Source organism: Gouania willdenowi, chromosome 3 (genome assembly GCF_900634775.1).
Source record: "Gouania willdenowi chromosome 3, fGouWil2.1, whole genome shotgun sequence".
In the NCBI taxonomy this organism is placed as follows: domain Eukaryota; kingdom Metazoa; phylum Chordata; class Actinopteri; order Blenniiformes; family Gobiesocidae; genus Gouania; species Gouania willdenowi.
In genome coordinates this window covers 20,973,040-20,990,846 of record NC_041046.1, presented here as the reverse complement: position 1 = coordinate 20,990,846, position 17,807 = coordinate 20,973,040, and the positions used below count along the sequence as shown (strand labels likewise).

Below are 17,807 nucleotides of genomic sequence, written 5' to 3'. Positions count from 1 at the left end.
AAGCAGTAGTAAATTAATAAAAATCAAAACTAAACCTGACCCAGCCCGTTGGGTTAAGGCAAAGATCTATAGCTATAATCCTGATCATGTTACCATGATCATTCACACTTTAAAGGCTTGTGAGAAAATTTTATCCCCAATAATAATAATACGATAGATCCAAATGTATGGGCACCATCATCTTATCAAGAAATCGTGATGAAATGAGAAATCCAGATCCGATGCAGAAGAAACGTGGTAGGGTAACTAAAGGATCAACTCAACATAACTGAGTCAAAGTTCATAAAAACTGGTCAATTACGAACCGTGATGTACATTTTTAAACAGATCCCTTTTAAAATGTGATAAAATCTTCCCTGTTTTAAGGTCTATCTTTGGTTAAAATTTTGTCAAAATCCATTAGGAACCTTTGATTAAATCCTGCAAACAATCAATATCGTTTTAGCAGTTATCTTAGTAAATTATAAAGTATTTTGGCTTGTTTGTGTTTTCAATACCTCTCTAAATACTTTTATTTCTCCGAACACAACATGGAAGCTCAAATGAGATTAGTTTGTTGTCTCTGTCTCTGAGCTGCTATTATGCGTAATTGGTTTATTGTGAGGCAAGTAAAATAAATGATGTTCCTAAAACCAAAAGAGAAACATGTTCCAACCCAGTGGATTTCTGGTAAAAAAACAAAAACAAAAGAAAAGAAAAACAAAGGAATACTGAATTAGGCCACAAGCTGAGTAAGCACAATCCTTATGATTGCAACAACAAGGTGGCAATGAATGACTAAAGTATCTGTAAATGCTGATGAGGTTAAAGGTTTACGCACACTGCAAGGTCGGGTTGATTTTGTTGGAATCCTGGAATTTGCCAGAAGAGAGAGCTGATACACTACGGAACAGTGTACTCTATGTGTACTTGCACAGAACAAATTAGTATGTGGCCTGCATCACTGTTTACTTGTATTTGGAAAAAGATAGCGGAAGAAGTTCTGCTTTATTTAGTCACCGCTTCATGGGCTGATGGAGCCTGCCAGACATCTCTGCTGCACAGCACTGAGGTTGGGCTTCTTTTTTTTTTTTTCTTATATAAATATTGACATGATCCAATGAAAGCCAAAGTTCTGTTTATCCAGGTCTACAAATACAATATTGACAATTTGAGAACAGTTCACTAAAGAAGGTAGTATTCCTGTAAAATTTTGATACAGAGGTATGCATGCACATTGTACAACCTAGTGTGCAGCAAGTGTTCTGACTCCCACTGTCCATTAATTACTTTTCTTTTTCTTCTTCTTCTTCTTCTTCTTCTTCTTCTTCTTCTTCCGGCTATATTATCAAATTCCTCTTTACTTTTTTCCTTTTCACAGGCTGTCCTCACACTATTCTGGCACTCTAACAAATGCGTCAGCAGAGGAAAGCTTGGGTCAGACTACCAAAATACAATATGTTGCAAAACAAATAAGCATGTCCAGAAGTGTTGTTATTATCTTGGAATTTTTGAAAATGTTAAGATTTGAAAGTAGAAACAATTTAAATGGATGTCCAAGCTTGTTGGCAGGTGAGAAAGGGGATTTCACACACACACCCACACACACACCCCCGCACACGCACACGCACACGCACACGCACACGCACACGCACACGCACACACACACACACACACACACACACACTGGAGCAGGGTTTTATATATCCTTATCAAAGAGTCATTGTGAAGAGAAGAAAGTCATGCTGCAACATGTTTTTCTTCTGAGATCTCTGTTTAAATTCAACACCATTACATGTACATGAGAGTTAAATACTGTTTTTTCAGTGTGAAAGCCCCCCATATATATTTCAAATTGTGTTAAATTGATCAGATAAACATGAATAATAAAAGGAATGTACACATAACATGTGTCCAATGTTGAAGATTACATTACAATATATTTTGTCTGCCACATTTTTGTTGTGATCTCCAACTTTGTAGCCCTCTGTAGTCTCAGGCACAGACACGTCCCTCTTCTCTCTAATGGCTCCAAAAGGTTGCCAATCTGATTTGGGACCTCCCACAGCCACAGAAGTATGCTCAGGCTCAGACAGCCCAAGGTTTTCACTGTCATCTGACATTCCTGTTTTCCTTCACTAACTGCAACAGTTCAGTTTAAGATTCATGGACTATCTCTGAGGGTGATTTCCCTCCCCCACCAAAGACAAGTAAGTGAACAAGTATTAATTATTGCTGGGTATAAAACTACTGAAGTAAAACTAACACAACACAGATTAGATCATTGATATCTACTGGTAAACACTATCTGAAGTGAATGAGCATAACAAACCTGGTGTTTGCTTCTTTCTTTATAGTTTTGCTCAGTTTTACATGAAGTTTGATATTGGGTTTTAATGGCAAAAAAAGACACAAGATTTGACTCCAGGGAAGGTATGAGTTTGCATGTTTTCCCCATACTTGTGTTGGATACCTCTGGGTACTGTTGTACTTGTCAGCAATTTAACCATTTATTGCATAGTGACTATAAAGCACAATAGCTTTCCTTTGGGATTATGATTTGCTTTGCCTTAGAAGAGTAGAAGAGTTTTGTGGTGAGTTTGTGGATTTTTTAATACAATTGTAAGCTGATCACAAAATAACAAATTTAAAGATGTGTATCAATAAATTGACAAATATTTGACCTTGTTTTTTGAAATAATTTTAATTAAATATTGATGATTTTATGTGTGTGAATCTTAGATTTATCTGCTTGGGTTATCTTGATAACTTTTATTGAACTATTGTCTCATTACATCATAAAAGTAACTTGTCAAAGTTATGATAAAAAAAAGTCATAAAATTAAATCTAAAATGTATTTATCTAATTGTTTTTAAATGGTCTTGATAGGTTTTCTGACTGACATGGATGACAGCAGCATCAGAAGGAGGAAGGATTCCCACCACAGCTCCAATGGTCCCTGTGGTGAAGAGGACAACACTAGAGCCAAAACAAAGGCCACTGTGCTTCAAAAAGATGTGAGTGGGCATCTGTCAATCTCATTTTTATTAGGTATTCCCATCACTCCCAGAAAGGTGACTTTATTTTAATGGTCAATTGGACAGAAGACAAATAGTATTCTGGACCATAAAATGTATAATACCACCACAAGCTGATATTTTACCAGTACTTTCTCATTCCCCTAAACCTCCAGCTCCATGTTAGTAACTGTAAACCAAACTAGATTACATTTTTTTGTTACATTTGCTGCTATCCTTTAAGACAGACTTAGGTCCCGTGGCCACATGTGGCCTCAGTTTGATTTTGTGCGGCCCCCAAAACAAATCCCCAAAAATTGTATTTCAAGAAGTTGGAAGGAATATAAACAACATAAGTCACAAAATAACTACCAAAACACACAAATTGACAGCAAAATGCCAAAAATACACAAAATGACAACAAAGACAGACACAACAACTACTTAAAGCTGCAGTTTGTAGAATCCTCTTTCTGCTCCGTTTTGAAACCGAAATCGAAACTCAACCTCGTTTTCCGGTATATTTTGTGAACTCTCTCAGCGACCATTTTAGACTTTAACATGAACATACGTATCACTCCAGTTACTATCCCGAGCAGCGGCTGCTGCCGTCGGCTCGTCCCCACCAGAGAGCACACACAGTCGGCTGTGATCTAGGCTGCCTGCCGCTCTGAGCAGAATGTCAACCATCACTCCGCATCCAGACTATATAATTAATTCACCTTGAATAAGCTTCTCTTAGGTTTACACACAATGTATCCCATCTGTTATCGCTCTCCCTCTGACACCAGTGTGTGTGTTGGGCAGACCCCGCGCAGCCACGGGGATCCATGAGGACACAAAGCGATCTGTTCCTCCTCAGTGTTTGTGACACCTCAATCTGCCTTTTTTTGCTTGATTTGCCGTGTAACTGTTGTGTCTAACGCCACAATGGAGACTTGGACGTCCATCATTATGCACCTGACTTCAGTCGAGGAGCCAATAGAAATGCCCAAAACAGCTCATAGAGCACAAGTGTTTGTAGAAAGATCTCTGATTGGCTGACGTCCATATTCTAGGACCTTCACGCTCCTGGATTTCTAAACTTAATTTACAGGGCCAGGAGAAGGAGCAGAGATTCACTGTCCACTCAGAACACTTTGGATTACAATATGTTCAAAGGTGATAATAGATTTTTGACCAAATTACGCCAAAAAAAGTTACGTATTGCAGCTTTAAACAAACACAATGACGAGGAAAACAGAAAAAACAACAACACATTACAGAATAGCTCCAAAGACACATAGACTGTCAACAAAATGGCAGTACACAAAATGACAGGAAAACACTAAAAAAACAACAACAATACAGAAAGCGACAAATGAAACACACAAATGGACCACATAAATGCAGAAAATGACACAAAAATACACAACATTACAACAAGAATACAACCCCTCACAAAAAAAAAAAAAAAAACAAAAAAACACACAAAATGACAAAACAACAAAACAACAAAGACAAAAAAAGACAAAACCCTTTCCCCACCCCACTGTATTAATGCTCATATTAATCATTATTCTAATGCTGACATAAATGTTGATAATGTAGCCCTTGGATCAGATACAATCGCATTTATGTGGTCCTCGCTGTGATAGTGTTGCCCATCCTAACTTTAAGACATTATAAAGATATATATATAAAGATAACAAAACATAATACAACATCTAATAAAGAATTTTTAAAAAGCACAAGACAAAAAAATGTTGATTTGTAACTCACAAATATAGTTGGGTAAACATAATATATGAAGAGTGAAAATACATGTGTTGCTCATTTTGTAATTTTGTAATTTTGTAATTTTACTCCTCTGTAGAAACACAACGCAGCAGAAAGTTGTGTAATCACAAGCTCCTGATGTGACTTGTAACTGTTGAGTAAATGTGGCTAAATGGAAAGCACTGGTTGTTAAATCCAACATCATTCTCTAAGATGAAATCAAACAGAGAAGCTTTAGCAATAATCAGTGTGTTTAACATGCTACTACAACCCCAGAGTAAAGCAGAGGTCACTCCAATTCCCATTAGTATATTGGCATCTATTAGAGGCAACTGGAAGATGGTCCTCTGCATGTCTGCACCTGCACTTAGCTACTTTTAAAAGCTACAACAACAGTTCATATTTTTAAATTTTTCATTGTAGATTTTAATTACTTTTTTGAAGTATCTTTGTGCATGCCATATCCGACTTTATATGTATCACTTATCCTCTCTTCTAGAACACATCAAACCTTCCAAAAATGTATTAAATAAAAAAATGATGACATGCAAAATAACAATTATATGAAATTCTTATTACTACCCTTAGCAAAAAGTAGTTTATTCAAGTGTACTACAAGTATACTTATTTTATACTAAAACTGAGGCAGTATACATGAAGTGTACTTTTTATATACTATATTTTATATACTTAAGAAAAGTAAAGTGAAGTATACTTAGCTTATACTGAAAAGTATAAAGAATAGTCTAAGACAAAGTACATTAATACTTAGACTTACACTTATAGTTTAATACTAAACCTTATACTTATTCTTAGTTAATGAAAGTATACTCTATGTGTACCTTAATGAACTAAAAAGTGGACTAGAAATATATACCTAGTATACTAATAGTATATAGATGAGTATGCTTGTATACTTGAAAGTGTACTTTTGTAAACTTAAAATGACCTTTAAAAGTATATTTTAAGTATACTATTATAAACTTAAAATGTTCCAATTTAGTCCGAAGAAGTATTAAATTAGTATACTTTCTACTACGCTACAAGTACATGGCCCATAGTATACTTGGTATACTTATACTCAAGCATACTTAATAAAATGAACTTCAACTCTAGTATACTAGTTTTTGCTAAGGGTTAGTGGTAAACTGAAATTATAGCTGCTTTTGAGACTGTTTTGCTGCCAACTTAGATCTTATTGCACACATGGGATGATCCTCCCTTTCTTCTACCACTCTTCTCTTCAGTTAATGGAGAATGCAGCTTAGTCAGGTTAAGATCAGGTGACTGACACTCCACTTCTCACCTCCCCCACCACCACCACCACTACCGGTCATTGATACACTACCTCCTTAATCTGTGCAACTCTTTGTTCACTGCTTTAAAGGTGAATGTTAACCAATAATCCTTTAATATAGCATACGTAAAACTATGTCATAACAAACAGCATTTGATTACAACAAGATCTTGTAATAAAACTCTAATCTAATAAAAAAAAAACTATGTTCAGGATCAGGTGAAGAGGAACTTTTCCTCGTTGTTTTAAATTGCTTTCTTATCTGTTTGCTAAGGTGGGTTTGCTCAGTGGTATTTGTCTGATAGTGGGGACAATGATTGGATCAGGCATCTTCATTTCACCAAAGTCTGTTTTGCTGTATTCTGGAGCTGTGGGACCCTGCCTACTCATCTGGGCTGCCTGTGGTGTGTTATCCACACTGGGTGAGCATCATTTGATTTTCTTTTCTTCTTTCCTTCTTTGTATAAATGCATTGTGCACATAGCGCTGAAGACTACTTTAATCTGACAAAGTAATATTGTTCTTATAGGTTAAATATCACATTATCTCTCAAACGTTCTGAGCTCTGGCATCATTTTGAAGAAGCAAAGGAAAGCGTATACATGATCACTATCGAATGCTTAAAACAATGAACTGTCAGAAACATTATTCCGTTAGCCTTTTACCCCGTCTCTCTCCAGCTGAGCTGAGAAACACATGTCGTTGCTCAATTAGGTTTAGAAATAACTTTTTTTTTTTGTTTTGTAAAAATCCAACATGCTTGTGGGGAATCTTGTTTGACATTAAAACAAATGTATTTCTCCTCCACTTTGAAAAAAGAAAAAAGATGAATGAAAAGGAGCAGAACAAAGTAAAACTTACAACATCTGCCCCCTTTGTAAGAAATCAATCACATTAAACAAAGGCGAACAGCAACACAGTCAATGTTGCATTTGAAACAACAACAATATACACTTCTGTCTCATATCTCTTCAGAGTAAAACGTTTCACATTCTTTTTAACATTTTGAATCTGGTGGGAAATGTTTACTCCCACACCAGATTCATTGAAGCGGCTGTCGTAAAACTTCTGTAAAAAAACATAAATATCTATTCTAACCCCTTTATTAAGCATACCCTTCAATCTTAAATCCCTTACACGGCAGTTTACTTTCCAGCTAATGATGATGTATCAAGGTACGTGCGTCAACACCTATTTTGTATAACTGGTTGATTATACACCTGATAATGCATCAACAAAACCCTTGATTATGTAAAATATGTACTGTTTCCTTCCCTGCCCACATTTTTTAAACCATCCACTGAGTTTAAACTTTCCTGCTTCTGAAATCTCTTCTTTCATCTACATTTGTGGCCACACAGGAGCATTGTGTTATGCTGAACTAGGCACCATGATCACCAAGTCAGGGGCTGAGTACTCCTATTTAAAGGAGTGTTTTGGCCCGCTCCCTGCCTACCTGTTCTCCTGGACCACCGTCATGGTGCTGAAGCCCAGCGCCTTTGCAATCATCACGCTGAGCTTTGCAGAATATGCCTCTGCACCATTCTACCCAGGCTGCTCGCCTCCTCTCATCGTCACCAAGTGCCTCTCAGCAACAGCTATTTGTAAGAGCATAAACAGTAATCATTCACCAGTCCCTAGAAATATATATTACAAACTACAGTAAGGAAACACAACTTCACCCTTTTCCTGGAAAAAGCAATGAAAGAAGAAAAATAAAAACTAAAAACTAAGGTGTAAAATTTACATTTGTGAGCCAGCGAGAGATATTATAACTTAAGATCAGGATCCAGGGTGATTTACCTATTGGACAGAGCTTTTATTTTGTCACCTTTTTTTTTTTTAACATCGTATGCCTTTCATCTTTGAACACTGTTAAGTCATAATAATTATTTCAATTTGACCTGTTGATGATCAAAACAACATGATTGTATGTTACAAAAAAAGCTAACCCGATGAAATGAGAAAGTTAATGGAAATAAATAACTGCAAATTTTGGGACCTAAGCACTGCAGATAGGTAAATAACATGATGGACAAAGGTATATACCATACCAAGTTGTAAAAACATGTGGAACATGGCTGTGAGTGTGTAACTGTGATAATTAGCCTCCCCATCCTGGTTAAGTTTGGAAATAAATGTACATCAGGTAGGAAATAAATAGAATAAATGAACCTTCAACAAACTAATTAATTGTGCTGCTTAAAGCTGGGGTATGTAGAATGGTGAGGCGCTTCCCCCTCCCCTCCTGAACAAAACATAAGTGCATGTGCACACTGTGGAACTCTTTGCGACTGTTTTCTCCAAAGAGTCTAGTAACAAATGTAGGAACTTTATCTTGTGTTATTGGAGAGTTTTTTGATGTTTCAGAGACATGAAAGCATGCATCACTCACTGCATCTTCTGCTCAAACACAAGCAGCCGCTCCTCCGCCTCCCGATCCCAGCCGATCATAGCAGACAAACTCCACACTGCAGATGAATTGGGTCTGTTCTTTCCACTTTAGATCATTTTTAATAAGCTATTTATTCTGTCTGTTCTCACTCTTTCTCTCTGACTCGAGGCGGACTGCGTCTGCGTTCCTCCTGAGCACGTTTGTGCCTTTATTCTGTTGCTTCTGCTTTTTCCTCTTGCTTTGCCGTGTAACCGCTGCGTCAAAAGCCGCATTAGAGACTTCAGCTGGAATATAAAGCCATGGGACTGTCCCTACTCTCAGATCCAGAACGCTTATCACCTTTTGACGAGCAGCTCAAGCAGCCAGTAGTAACACTTAAAACAGCTCATGGACTCGCCCTGTTGGTAGAAAGATATCTCATTGGCTGAAGCCCAATGTCATGCTCCTGTATTTATAAAGCTCATTTACAGCCAGGAGAAGGAGAAGAGGTTCACTGTCCACTAAGAACACTTTAGATAACAATATGCAATACCATATAATAAGATGATAATGGATTTTTGACCAACTAAAACAAAAACAAAAAAACCCCAGCTTTTAATCTAACCAAAAAGCATCAAGTTGACACGTTTTAGCAGCATGTTTTAATACTTAGATATACTTTCTATTTATTACTTATTTTTACTGTATACCCAAACATAAAAGTTACTACAGTGACAAATGGAATACATTTATTACAGTGACTGAAAGCCCATGTTCTACATCAGGAGTGTTGCAGGATTGTTGCCCTCCATGACCACATTTGGAAACTCATGCTTACTTTCATTTAATGCAAATAACACAAATATGAGAATTAATGAAATGATTAGACATGGACGGTATACTGTAGGTTAAAGGTAACTTTGTTTGACCACTGTGACTGGGTAACTGACTGTGGATACTGGAGAGACTGGAGAAAACCTTTACTGACTGAAAGCTGGTTTAATTAAAAGTTTAGTCAGCGAACAAAGGAATAAAGCAATTGATTATTTAACATAACATGTTACAAGAACGTTTACACCAAAGGCCTGTCTGTCTATTAATTCAGATTATTTTTCTTCTTTCCTTTCAGTCCTGATTGTAAGTGTGAACTGTTTGAGTGTGAAATTGGCCAGCTACGTGCAGAACATCTTCACTGCAGCCAAACTTTTCATCATTCTCATCATTGTGGTGTCCGGCATTGTTTTGTTAGCACAAGGTATGTCCTTACAAAAGCATCGTTAATCATGGTTTAAAATATAATTTGCTCTTATAAATAATAAACCATATTGTCTCATATTTGTGTCCAGGACACACAGAGAATTTGTCAAATGCCTTTGATGGCTCGTCGTCGTCTTTTGGATCAATCGGACTTGCATTTTATAACGGGCTCTGGGCTTATGATGGATGGTAATGATACCTTTTAATTATGATGGTTTACCTATTAGTGTTAATGAATACTAATACTGAACTAGAAGTAAAATCAATTATAACCATTTAGAAAACACCAAATAATGTAGATTGACACTTCAGAAAGTCTTTAACTGCTTTAATATGAGAAATTTTATAGCTGATTTTATTCAAACAAGGCTTTGGGAAGTCAAAAATAAAAATGGTGTTGGTATTAAGCCAGAGGTTGGGGGTTCAACCCCATTCTATACCAGTCAATATGTCAAAGCAACTACTTTTGCACTGAGCTTACATTACGCATCATGACTTAAACACTTTAGAGAACAGGGACAGCTTTCAGAAAGAAATCAGACACTGACTATTTCATGGAACAGGTTGTGCTTGACTGCTTGCTGAAAATAAACCTGTGTATAATTAGAAAAGATACTTGGTTCAGGTTGGCTGTTTGCCATGGCAACTAAAGGGTTTTGCTTCATTGTTGTAACAGGTGCTTTGCTTAAAATTGTTAAAAAGTTCTCAAAATGTCACATAATGACACTTGGTTTGGCTTTTTTTTTTTTTTGCGATGCTAAGGGATAAAATTGCTTCTTTTCACACAGGAATCAGCTAAACTTCATCACAGAGGAGCTCAAAGACCCTTACAGGTGAAGCAAACGTAACCATTCACAGGTCTCTAAAATGTGTTCAAAACCCATCAGCAGTCTAAATGACATCAGTAAACATTTGGATCTTTAAAAAAAATAAAAAAATAAAATGCAACTTAATCAAAGGCAATCCTTTTCTATTGAAACAAAGAAAAGTTTGTCCATTTGTGTTTTATTGTTAAAAATGATTTATATGATATTTGTTGTCCCGTTGTAAAAAGGCCTTTTTATTATTATTATTGCTAGAAATTTGCCTCTGGCCATTCTCATTGGGATTCCACTGGTTTCTGTGTGTTACGTGATGGTCAACCTGGCCTACTTCACTGTTATGACTACCACTGAGCTGCTGCTGTCTCCAGCTGTTGCTGTGGTAAGAAGAACTTAAACCGTAGATAAAAGGTTCGCCTTTGATCACTCACTAGTGGGCTGATGTTTCTACAACTCCACTGCCTATTTGTTCCGCCGCTTGGTTTTTTTTCCTGAAGAGTGTCTTTGTGCTTCCTCAGACTTTTGGGGACAGAGTCTTTTATCCTCTTTCTTGGATTGTTCCACTTTTTGTTGTCTTGTCAACGTTTGGATCTGCCAATGGAAGCTGCTTCACTGCTGGCAGGTAGAAGAAAACCATATTCAAAGCAATCACCAAACGCAAGGATGCATTAACACATGAAAAGGAATGTGTGTCTTTCCTTAGGCTGGCGTATGTTTCTGGCAGAGAAGGTCACATGGTGAAAATCCTGTCCTACATCAGTCTGAGGCACTACACTCCTTCTCCTGCCCTAATACTCAATGTAACTCAAAGTGCACCATAAAATGGTTTAAAGGTTTTCAAGTTTGATAAGATATCCTTATTCATATTTTTACTGGAACATATTGTTTTATAGCGCTCAGACCGCTTTATAACTCTTGGTTCATTCAAACACTCTGATACCTTATCAATGTTACATGAACCTTGAAGGAAAGTTCCAACTCTGTTTCTTTGTTCTTCAGGGTCTCTTGGCGATATGCTACATTATTCCAGCTGACATCAACAGGCTGATTAACTACTTTAGCATCGCTCAGTGGGTGTTTTACGGTCTCACTGCCCTGGCTCTTATCGTCATGCGTTTTACGAGGAAGGATCTCCATCGTCCAGTGAAGGTGAAGCGTCACTTTAAACCTGTGGATTGCAATTCATGCCTTTTTAATATGGTTTTGCACATAAATATTGTTTTCAGTTAAAGCCAGTTTTGAACATTTTTCATTGTACAGATCAGGGATGGGGTCATTTACAATAATAATTGTAATTGTAATTTGAAAAATCTGTTGTCGTTGTAATCGTAATTACGTTGTAATTGAGTTTATATCATTGATTTTGTAATTGTAATTGACATGAAAATTCTATAACAATTGTCCATTATACTTTAACGCAAAACTGGGGAACCATTTTACAGTTCTATGTGTACAGTTCTACACATGTGTATCTATTATTAAAATACATTTCATGTCAACTTTTACCACATTTTACCATTTAAAAAAATTTGAATCTAGTGTTATACTCACACAAAAAAGGCTCATACACCCACACCAAAATATATTAAAACTTATATTAAAAAGCCTAACAAAGAAACCAAGAGATAGGAAGGAATTAGATGATAGATGACTGTTTTTACTGTATTTTACAGCTGATTTAAGATTAGTCATCATTAGAGATGCTAACAGAAAGCTAACACAAGAGGAAGGGTTACTTTTAATAGGTTAATTATTTCAGGCATTTACAATTAATTGTGATTAATTGTAAATGCACTTTAGTCATTGAGAACGTAATTGTAATTGACTTTCTGAGGATATAAAAAATAATTGTAATTGAACTGTAATTGGGAAAAAAAGCTGGTCACTGTAATCGTAATCAAATTGTAATTGAACATGGGTAGTTGAAAACGTAATTACAACTGAAAAATGTAATGGACCCCAACCCTGGTACAGATCTTAAATCAGTTTATATCATAAAGCCTTTCAAATAAACAAATACCACTTCCTAAAATCTTTGTTTTCCAACTTTTCAAAGTTAGGTCAAACTGTCACATATAAATATTTCTCTTACTGTTGTAAATGACTCAAATTGTTACATGGATGTTGACACTAGCCTGGCACGAGAATCTATTCTATCTATTGTGTCATTTCACAAAGGTGCCGATTGTGATACCTGGCCTGATGGTTATAGTGTCCTGTTACCTGGTCTTAGCTCCTATCATCGATAAACCAGAAATGGAGTACCTCTACTGTGCTGCCTTCATCTTCTGTGGGCTCCTTTTATACTTCCCTTTTGTTCACTGGAAAGTCAGCTGGGGGACAAAACTGACAAGTGAGTACACAACTGTCTTTTATTTGAGTTCTTTATTCTGAAGGACAGAAAGCCTTGATTATGGACATCTTTTACAGCTCAGTTATTTAATCTGTGTTTTATTGATCCATGTCAAACACCTTTGTTATTAAACACTTGGTATTCTCTTTATTACTGAGAATACAGGAGGCATTGGCTTTTCAGCTCCAATACCATTTTTAGAGTGGACAGCTTGTTAAGTTAGAATGGAGCTGCTCTAGTGTTTACCTTCAAATCTTTAACAAACAAATTATAAACCATTCAACCTTTTACATGTTCAGCTAATACGTTCAATCTGTTTCAACATTTTCAAGCTTTTTAACCTTTTTGTCAATGTTAAGCTATTGCTAGGTTATTGCTTAGCTAATACTAGGTTAATGCTATTGCTAGGTTAATGTGATTGCTAGGTTAATGCTAGGTGAGTGCTAATGTTAGGTTAATGCTATTGCTAGGTTAGTCTTAATACTAGGCTAACACAAATGCTAGATTAGTGGTAATGATAGGTTAATGCTAATGCTATGTTACTGCTATTGCTAGGTTACTGCTGATTCTTGGCAAATACTAACACTAGGCTAATGCTAATTCTAATTCTAGCTAATGCTAATGTTAAATTATGCTAAATCCAATGCTAATGATAGCTAATGCAAGATAAGGGGATATGCTAAGCTAATGCTAATGCTAGCTAATGCTAATTTATGCCAATGTGAATGTTAATGATAGCTAATGTTAAGCTAAGGCAAGATAAGGGGTATTGCTAGACTAATGCTAATTCTAGCTAATGCTAATTCTAGCTATTGCTAATTTATGCTAATGCATAAAGGTGAAATTTGCATGTCAGTTACATCCCGTCCAAGAAACATGAAAAGACAATCACACATGACATGGGAGGGGGCGGGAGAGCTGTGGGTCGCCACAAGGGCGGCGCCCCCTATCTTAGATGGGAAGTGAAAAACTTGAGGTAAGAAGAGGGGCAAAGGCAAGTCCCAAACAGTGCTCCTTCAGGGGTACAGTTTGGAATTAAGACAAAAACTCCTTGGCCCACACAGAAGCCAATGAAAACACAATTACAACAAAATTTGAGGACATAGCACATATGGTCGGAAGAGGGGACTTGTGGAGGGTAGGATTACAGCCAGCTGCACTAATAACACTTTAGTCCTCTCTCAAAAACAGCTCTTTCTTTCACCAGATCAGTTATAAACTGCTCCTAAACTGTGTTACTTTTAAATTACAACCATTAATATAAAAACATAAATACAAACAGGTGTAATGCTGCTGCTGGTCAACCTTTAAATCTCTTCTCTTGCAGAACCCATAACCAAGCATCTCCAGCTACTACTGGAAGTAGTTCCTCCTGAGAAGGTGGAATAAGTGAGCACCGACATGTCAGCCTCTATGGGACACAAAGCATGTCTGGTCTGGAACTGGTGGTATAGGGATGTAACACTATGAAGTCAACTCACTGCTGTAAAATGTATTTACCTGTGTCAATTAATGTAATGTTTAAATATTAGGGAATGAAAATGGAAAAAAAAAAATAATAAATGAAAAATTCTGATGCTGCAAGTACCTTTTTTCCTACTGAAAAACCTCTGCTGGCTTCTTTTATGTAACGTATAGAGTGAACCAGAGGTATGATTTCACCTAAGCAGTAGCAATCGTTATGTGTGTTTATGAGTCATAAATGTGTGAACAGAAACTAGTAAAGGGGAATAACTGATAGATCTTTACAAGTTGAGTTTAGCACAGGTGATATTAGCAGAGCAGGGACAGATGATTGACTGTTGACCGTCCCAAGGCAAGATTTTAGAAGATGCACGTTTGCATCATAATAATTTCCACTGGCCATTTAGATATCCTCATACAAGAACTTGAATACATTTTTCTTTGACAATTTCTTTTATTTTTAGGAAACAAAAAAACAAGAACCCAATCAAACTAGTTACCTAAAAGAAAGAATTAATGAAAAAAAACAAACAATTTCAGTGTATAAAAAAAAAAAAAAATTGGTCTAAAAAAGATGATTAAAAAATAAGAAAAAAAACATAAAAATAAATTATATATAAAGTGAATATGCTGCTCAAATTAAATATAAAAACCAGTATTACACCAAATTCGGATAATTGCACAAAATGACTGTACTGTATTACAATTTATTTTTCAAACAGAGATCTCTAGTGGTACATTCTGGAGTCACGTAGAAAAAAAACTCACCCATCATGACCAACAGTTTATTATTTATATATTTGATGTTTTATTTTAAACGCTTTGTAATGTGGTGTTGTTCAAACAATGTGACCTTGTTCTTCCATATTTAGAAATTGTACCAATGTAATTTAATATAAGAATATAAGGTAGAAAAAAATGTATACTTTTTTTCCTCCATGTATGGCACCTACTGCCGAGCCACGACCTGGTCCTGCTTACCAGGTTTTTACTGAAGTTGTATATCCATTAGGTGTAAGCTTAAATTAAGGTATTTTATTTTGTTAGCCATCTCTTTTGTTTAGCTACCTTTCCTGCGTCTCTACATCCGACCATATGACGATTAGTTGAATATGAATCCTGTCTTTACTGTACTGTTTTTCAGTGCTGGACCATTTTTCAACAATAATGTAATTGTGTTTTTTTTTTTTAATTATTATTATTGTTATTATTAAAAGGACATTCAGAGATTGAACATCCATCCATCCATTTTCTGACCAGTTTGCTCCTTTTTTTCCTCAGGGTCTCGGAGGTCTGCTGGTGCCTATCTCCAGCTCTAGCATCAGCTCAGCATTAGGAATGAAATTGAACATGCAGCCCAGTCGATCAATACAGACAACAAATCAACACTTTATCTGCTGAAGAAATAATCCCCTGTTCCTGTTTCTGAGCAGAATACATTGACCACATTTTACAAAGCGGTTTAGTAGCTACCTGTATCACACATACAATATGCAGACATCTGTGCCTGCATTCTTGCTAAAAAGTTTTCACACATTCATTAAGTAAACCAGAGAGGTAAACTTATTTGCACATTGACATCCCTGATAGCACACATACATCTCGACGACGTCGACACGATGAATGAAGTTGCATTGGCGAGACGTATTATGGAGAGCGTTTGCTCATTGGGCAGACGTTTGGACGATGGATTAAAGATGCTCAGCGTGGACTAACTACACCTTATCTTGACCTTTATTTAGCGCGGATTGTTCAATTATATAAATATCTCCATATCCATAGTCGAGTATTTACTTAAATCTTAAAATTAATTAAATTAAACTAAATTAAACTGGGCCTTAGGAATACGACATTATCATATGACAATACCATAACAACAACAACAAAAAAACAACATACTACTTCTAAATAGCTTATTACGTGTGGACAAAATAAAGAGAGACACAGTTCATGATCATAAATCACAAAAACAGCTTCATGGAAGTGACATTTTACAGTTCTACAATTTTAAAAGTGGTATCACCGATTTGGGGGGAAAAAACACACATAAAATGACGCATTAGGAGTAGAATGTCAAAGCACAATCTGAGGCCAACATCGGCGAGTCGTATGCGTGCTATCTGGGAATATATCACTCAATGGATGCCTTCTGTAAGCCGTACTTTAACGTTGTCGATCATCAATCTTGGATTGCTGGAGTTGGACCGAAATCTGTATCATCATTTCAACAATTTGGATTTCCCTTGGGATAAATCAAGTATTTATAGATCAACAGTGGGGTGTTATATACAGTCGTATTTTAAACCAGTGTTTCATTGATAATGTTTAATATACTTTTCAGTAAAACAAACCACTTTCCCCATTGTATTTACAGTTTTCAGTCACATTATTCCAAACCCTAACCCTAACCCTAACCCTCTCACATTAAGGCTTTTATTGTCATCATACACGGTGTACAACAACATGAAAGGACAACTCTAGTGGTGTAAGAGTACAGGTATATAAAAATAAAATTAAAAAACCCCCCAAAAAGCTAGTAAAAAAAATTAAATAAAATAAATATAATGTACAATAGGAGTGCATGATAGCAGCAATGGGAATAAAAATATATTGCACAGAGAAGACCGGGTGTGATTACTGTGTGTTCAGTACCCTGATTGCACTCAGATAAAAAGTGTTAGTGAATCTGGAAGTGCGGGCCTTGATGGACTTCTACCTCCTCCCTGAGGGCAGCAGTGAGAACAGGGTGTGCCTGTTCTCACTGCACAATGTGTGCCTTATCAGAATGATATATATATATATATTGTACTTTTCCAGGTGTCTGAATGTTGGTTACAGGGTTACACCAAAGACAACAAATAAAACATGTAATAAAAATATGCGTTTGATGCCTGAACTGAGCCAATCAAGCTTTTCATAGTCTAATATTATTAATGATGATTACAAAATTACAGTTTTACTTTTCAAAAGTTTTGAAGCCCAAATGTCCTCCAGTTCTGGAATAACTCAAACATTGTTATATTCAGTGTCATTGTCAAGCGAGGTTGGAGTGTTTTTTATTCATTGTCCACTAGATGTCAGTACTGCACTGAACAATCACAGCATTTGTGTCTACCTTGTATTTTCACTACCTTTTATTGTGGTTGCATATGTATTGCACAATGAACTCGAGGCCCATCACGTGAGTTCATGGTGGTTAAAAGATATGACATCCTAATGGAGCTTTACTGCTGATAAATGTTATCTATATCTGCTCCTTGTTAATGCAATGAGGGAATGAATTACACAGACTCAGCTATGGCAGAGCTGAACAGCCAGATGTCCAATTAAAATCTGTTCATTAAAAAAACGAGGGGACATCAAATGTGCAGTGGGTCCTGCATTGGTATTTTATTATTATTTTACTTTTTTAAATGAAAGCTGTACTCTAAAGCACCCCTGTATTGTTTGTTAGTTGTTGGTTATGGTTTAAATATCACCATTTAGT

At 36.2% G+C, this 17,807-nt stretch overlaps 1 protein-coding gene across 5 annotated transcripts; it reads left to right on the top strand.

Annotated features, from left to right (window-relative positions):
- Positions 1 to 834: 834 nt before the first annotated feature.
- On the top strand, positions 835 to 17,029 carry slc7a9 (solute carrier family 7 member 9). 5 transcript variants are annotated; one of them, XM_028475830.1, is made up of 15 exons: positions 835 to 1,051; positions 1,361 to 2,189; positions 2,337 to 2,412; positions 2,870 to 2,997; positions 6,326 to 6,473; positions 7,413 to 7,655; positions 9,555 to 9,680; positions 9,772 to 9,871; positions 10,471 to 10,515; positions 10,762 to 10,885; positions 11,022 to 11,125; positions 11,207 to 11,303; positions 11,503 to 11,652; positions 12,682 to 12,856; positions 14,184 to 14,882. In XM_028475830.1, exons 3-15 carry the CDS (start codon positions 2,376 to 2,378, stop codon positions 14,243 to 14,245), a joined length of 1,539 nt encoding a protein of 512 aa, XP_028331631.1. In that variant the 5' UTR covers positions 835 to 1,051; positions 1,361 to 2,189; positions 2,337 to 2,375; the 3' UTR covers positions 14,246 to 14,882. The 5 variants fall into 5 exon arrangements, 4 of the variants coding, with proteins under 4 accessions (XP_028331631.1, XP_028331660.1, XP_028331640.1 ...); XR_003676223.1 differs by lacking the exon at positions 835 to 1,051 and adding an exon at positions 15,602 to 17,029 and having other exon boundaries at positions 1,113 to 2,189; positions 12,737 to 12,856; positions 14,184 to 14,245; XM_028475839.1 differs by lacking the exon at positions 835 to 1,051 and adding an exon at positions 15,602 to 17,027 and having other exon boundaries at positions 1,119 to 2,189; positions 14,184 to 14,245.
- Positions 17,030 to 17,807: the final 778 nt, after the last annotated feature.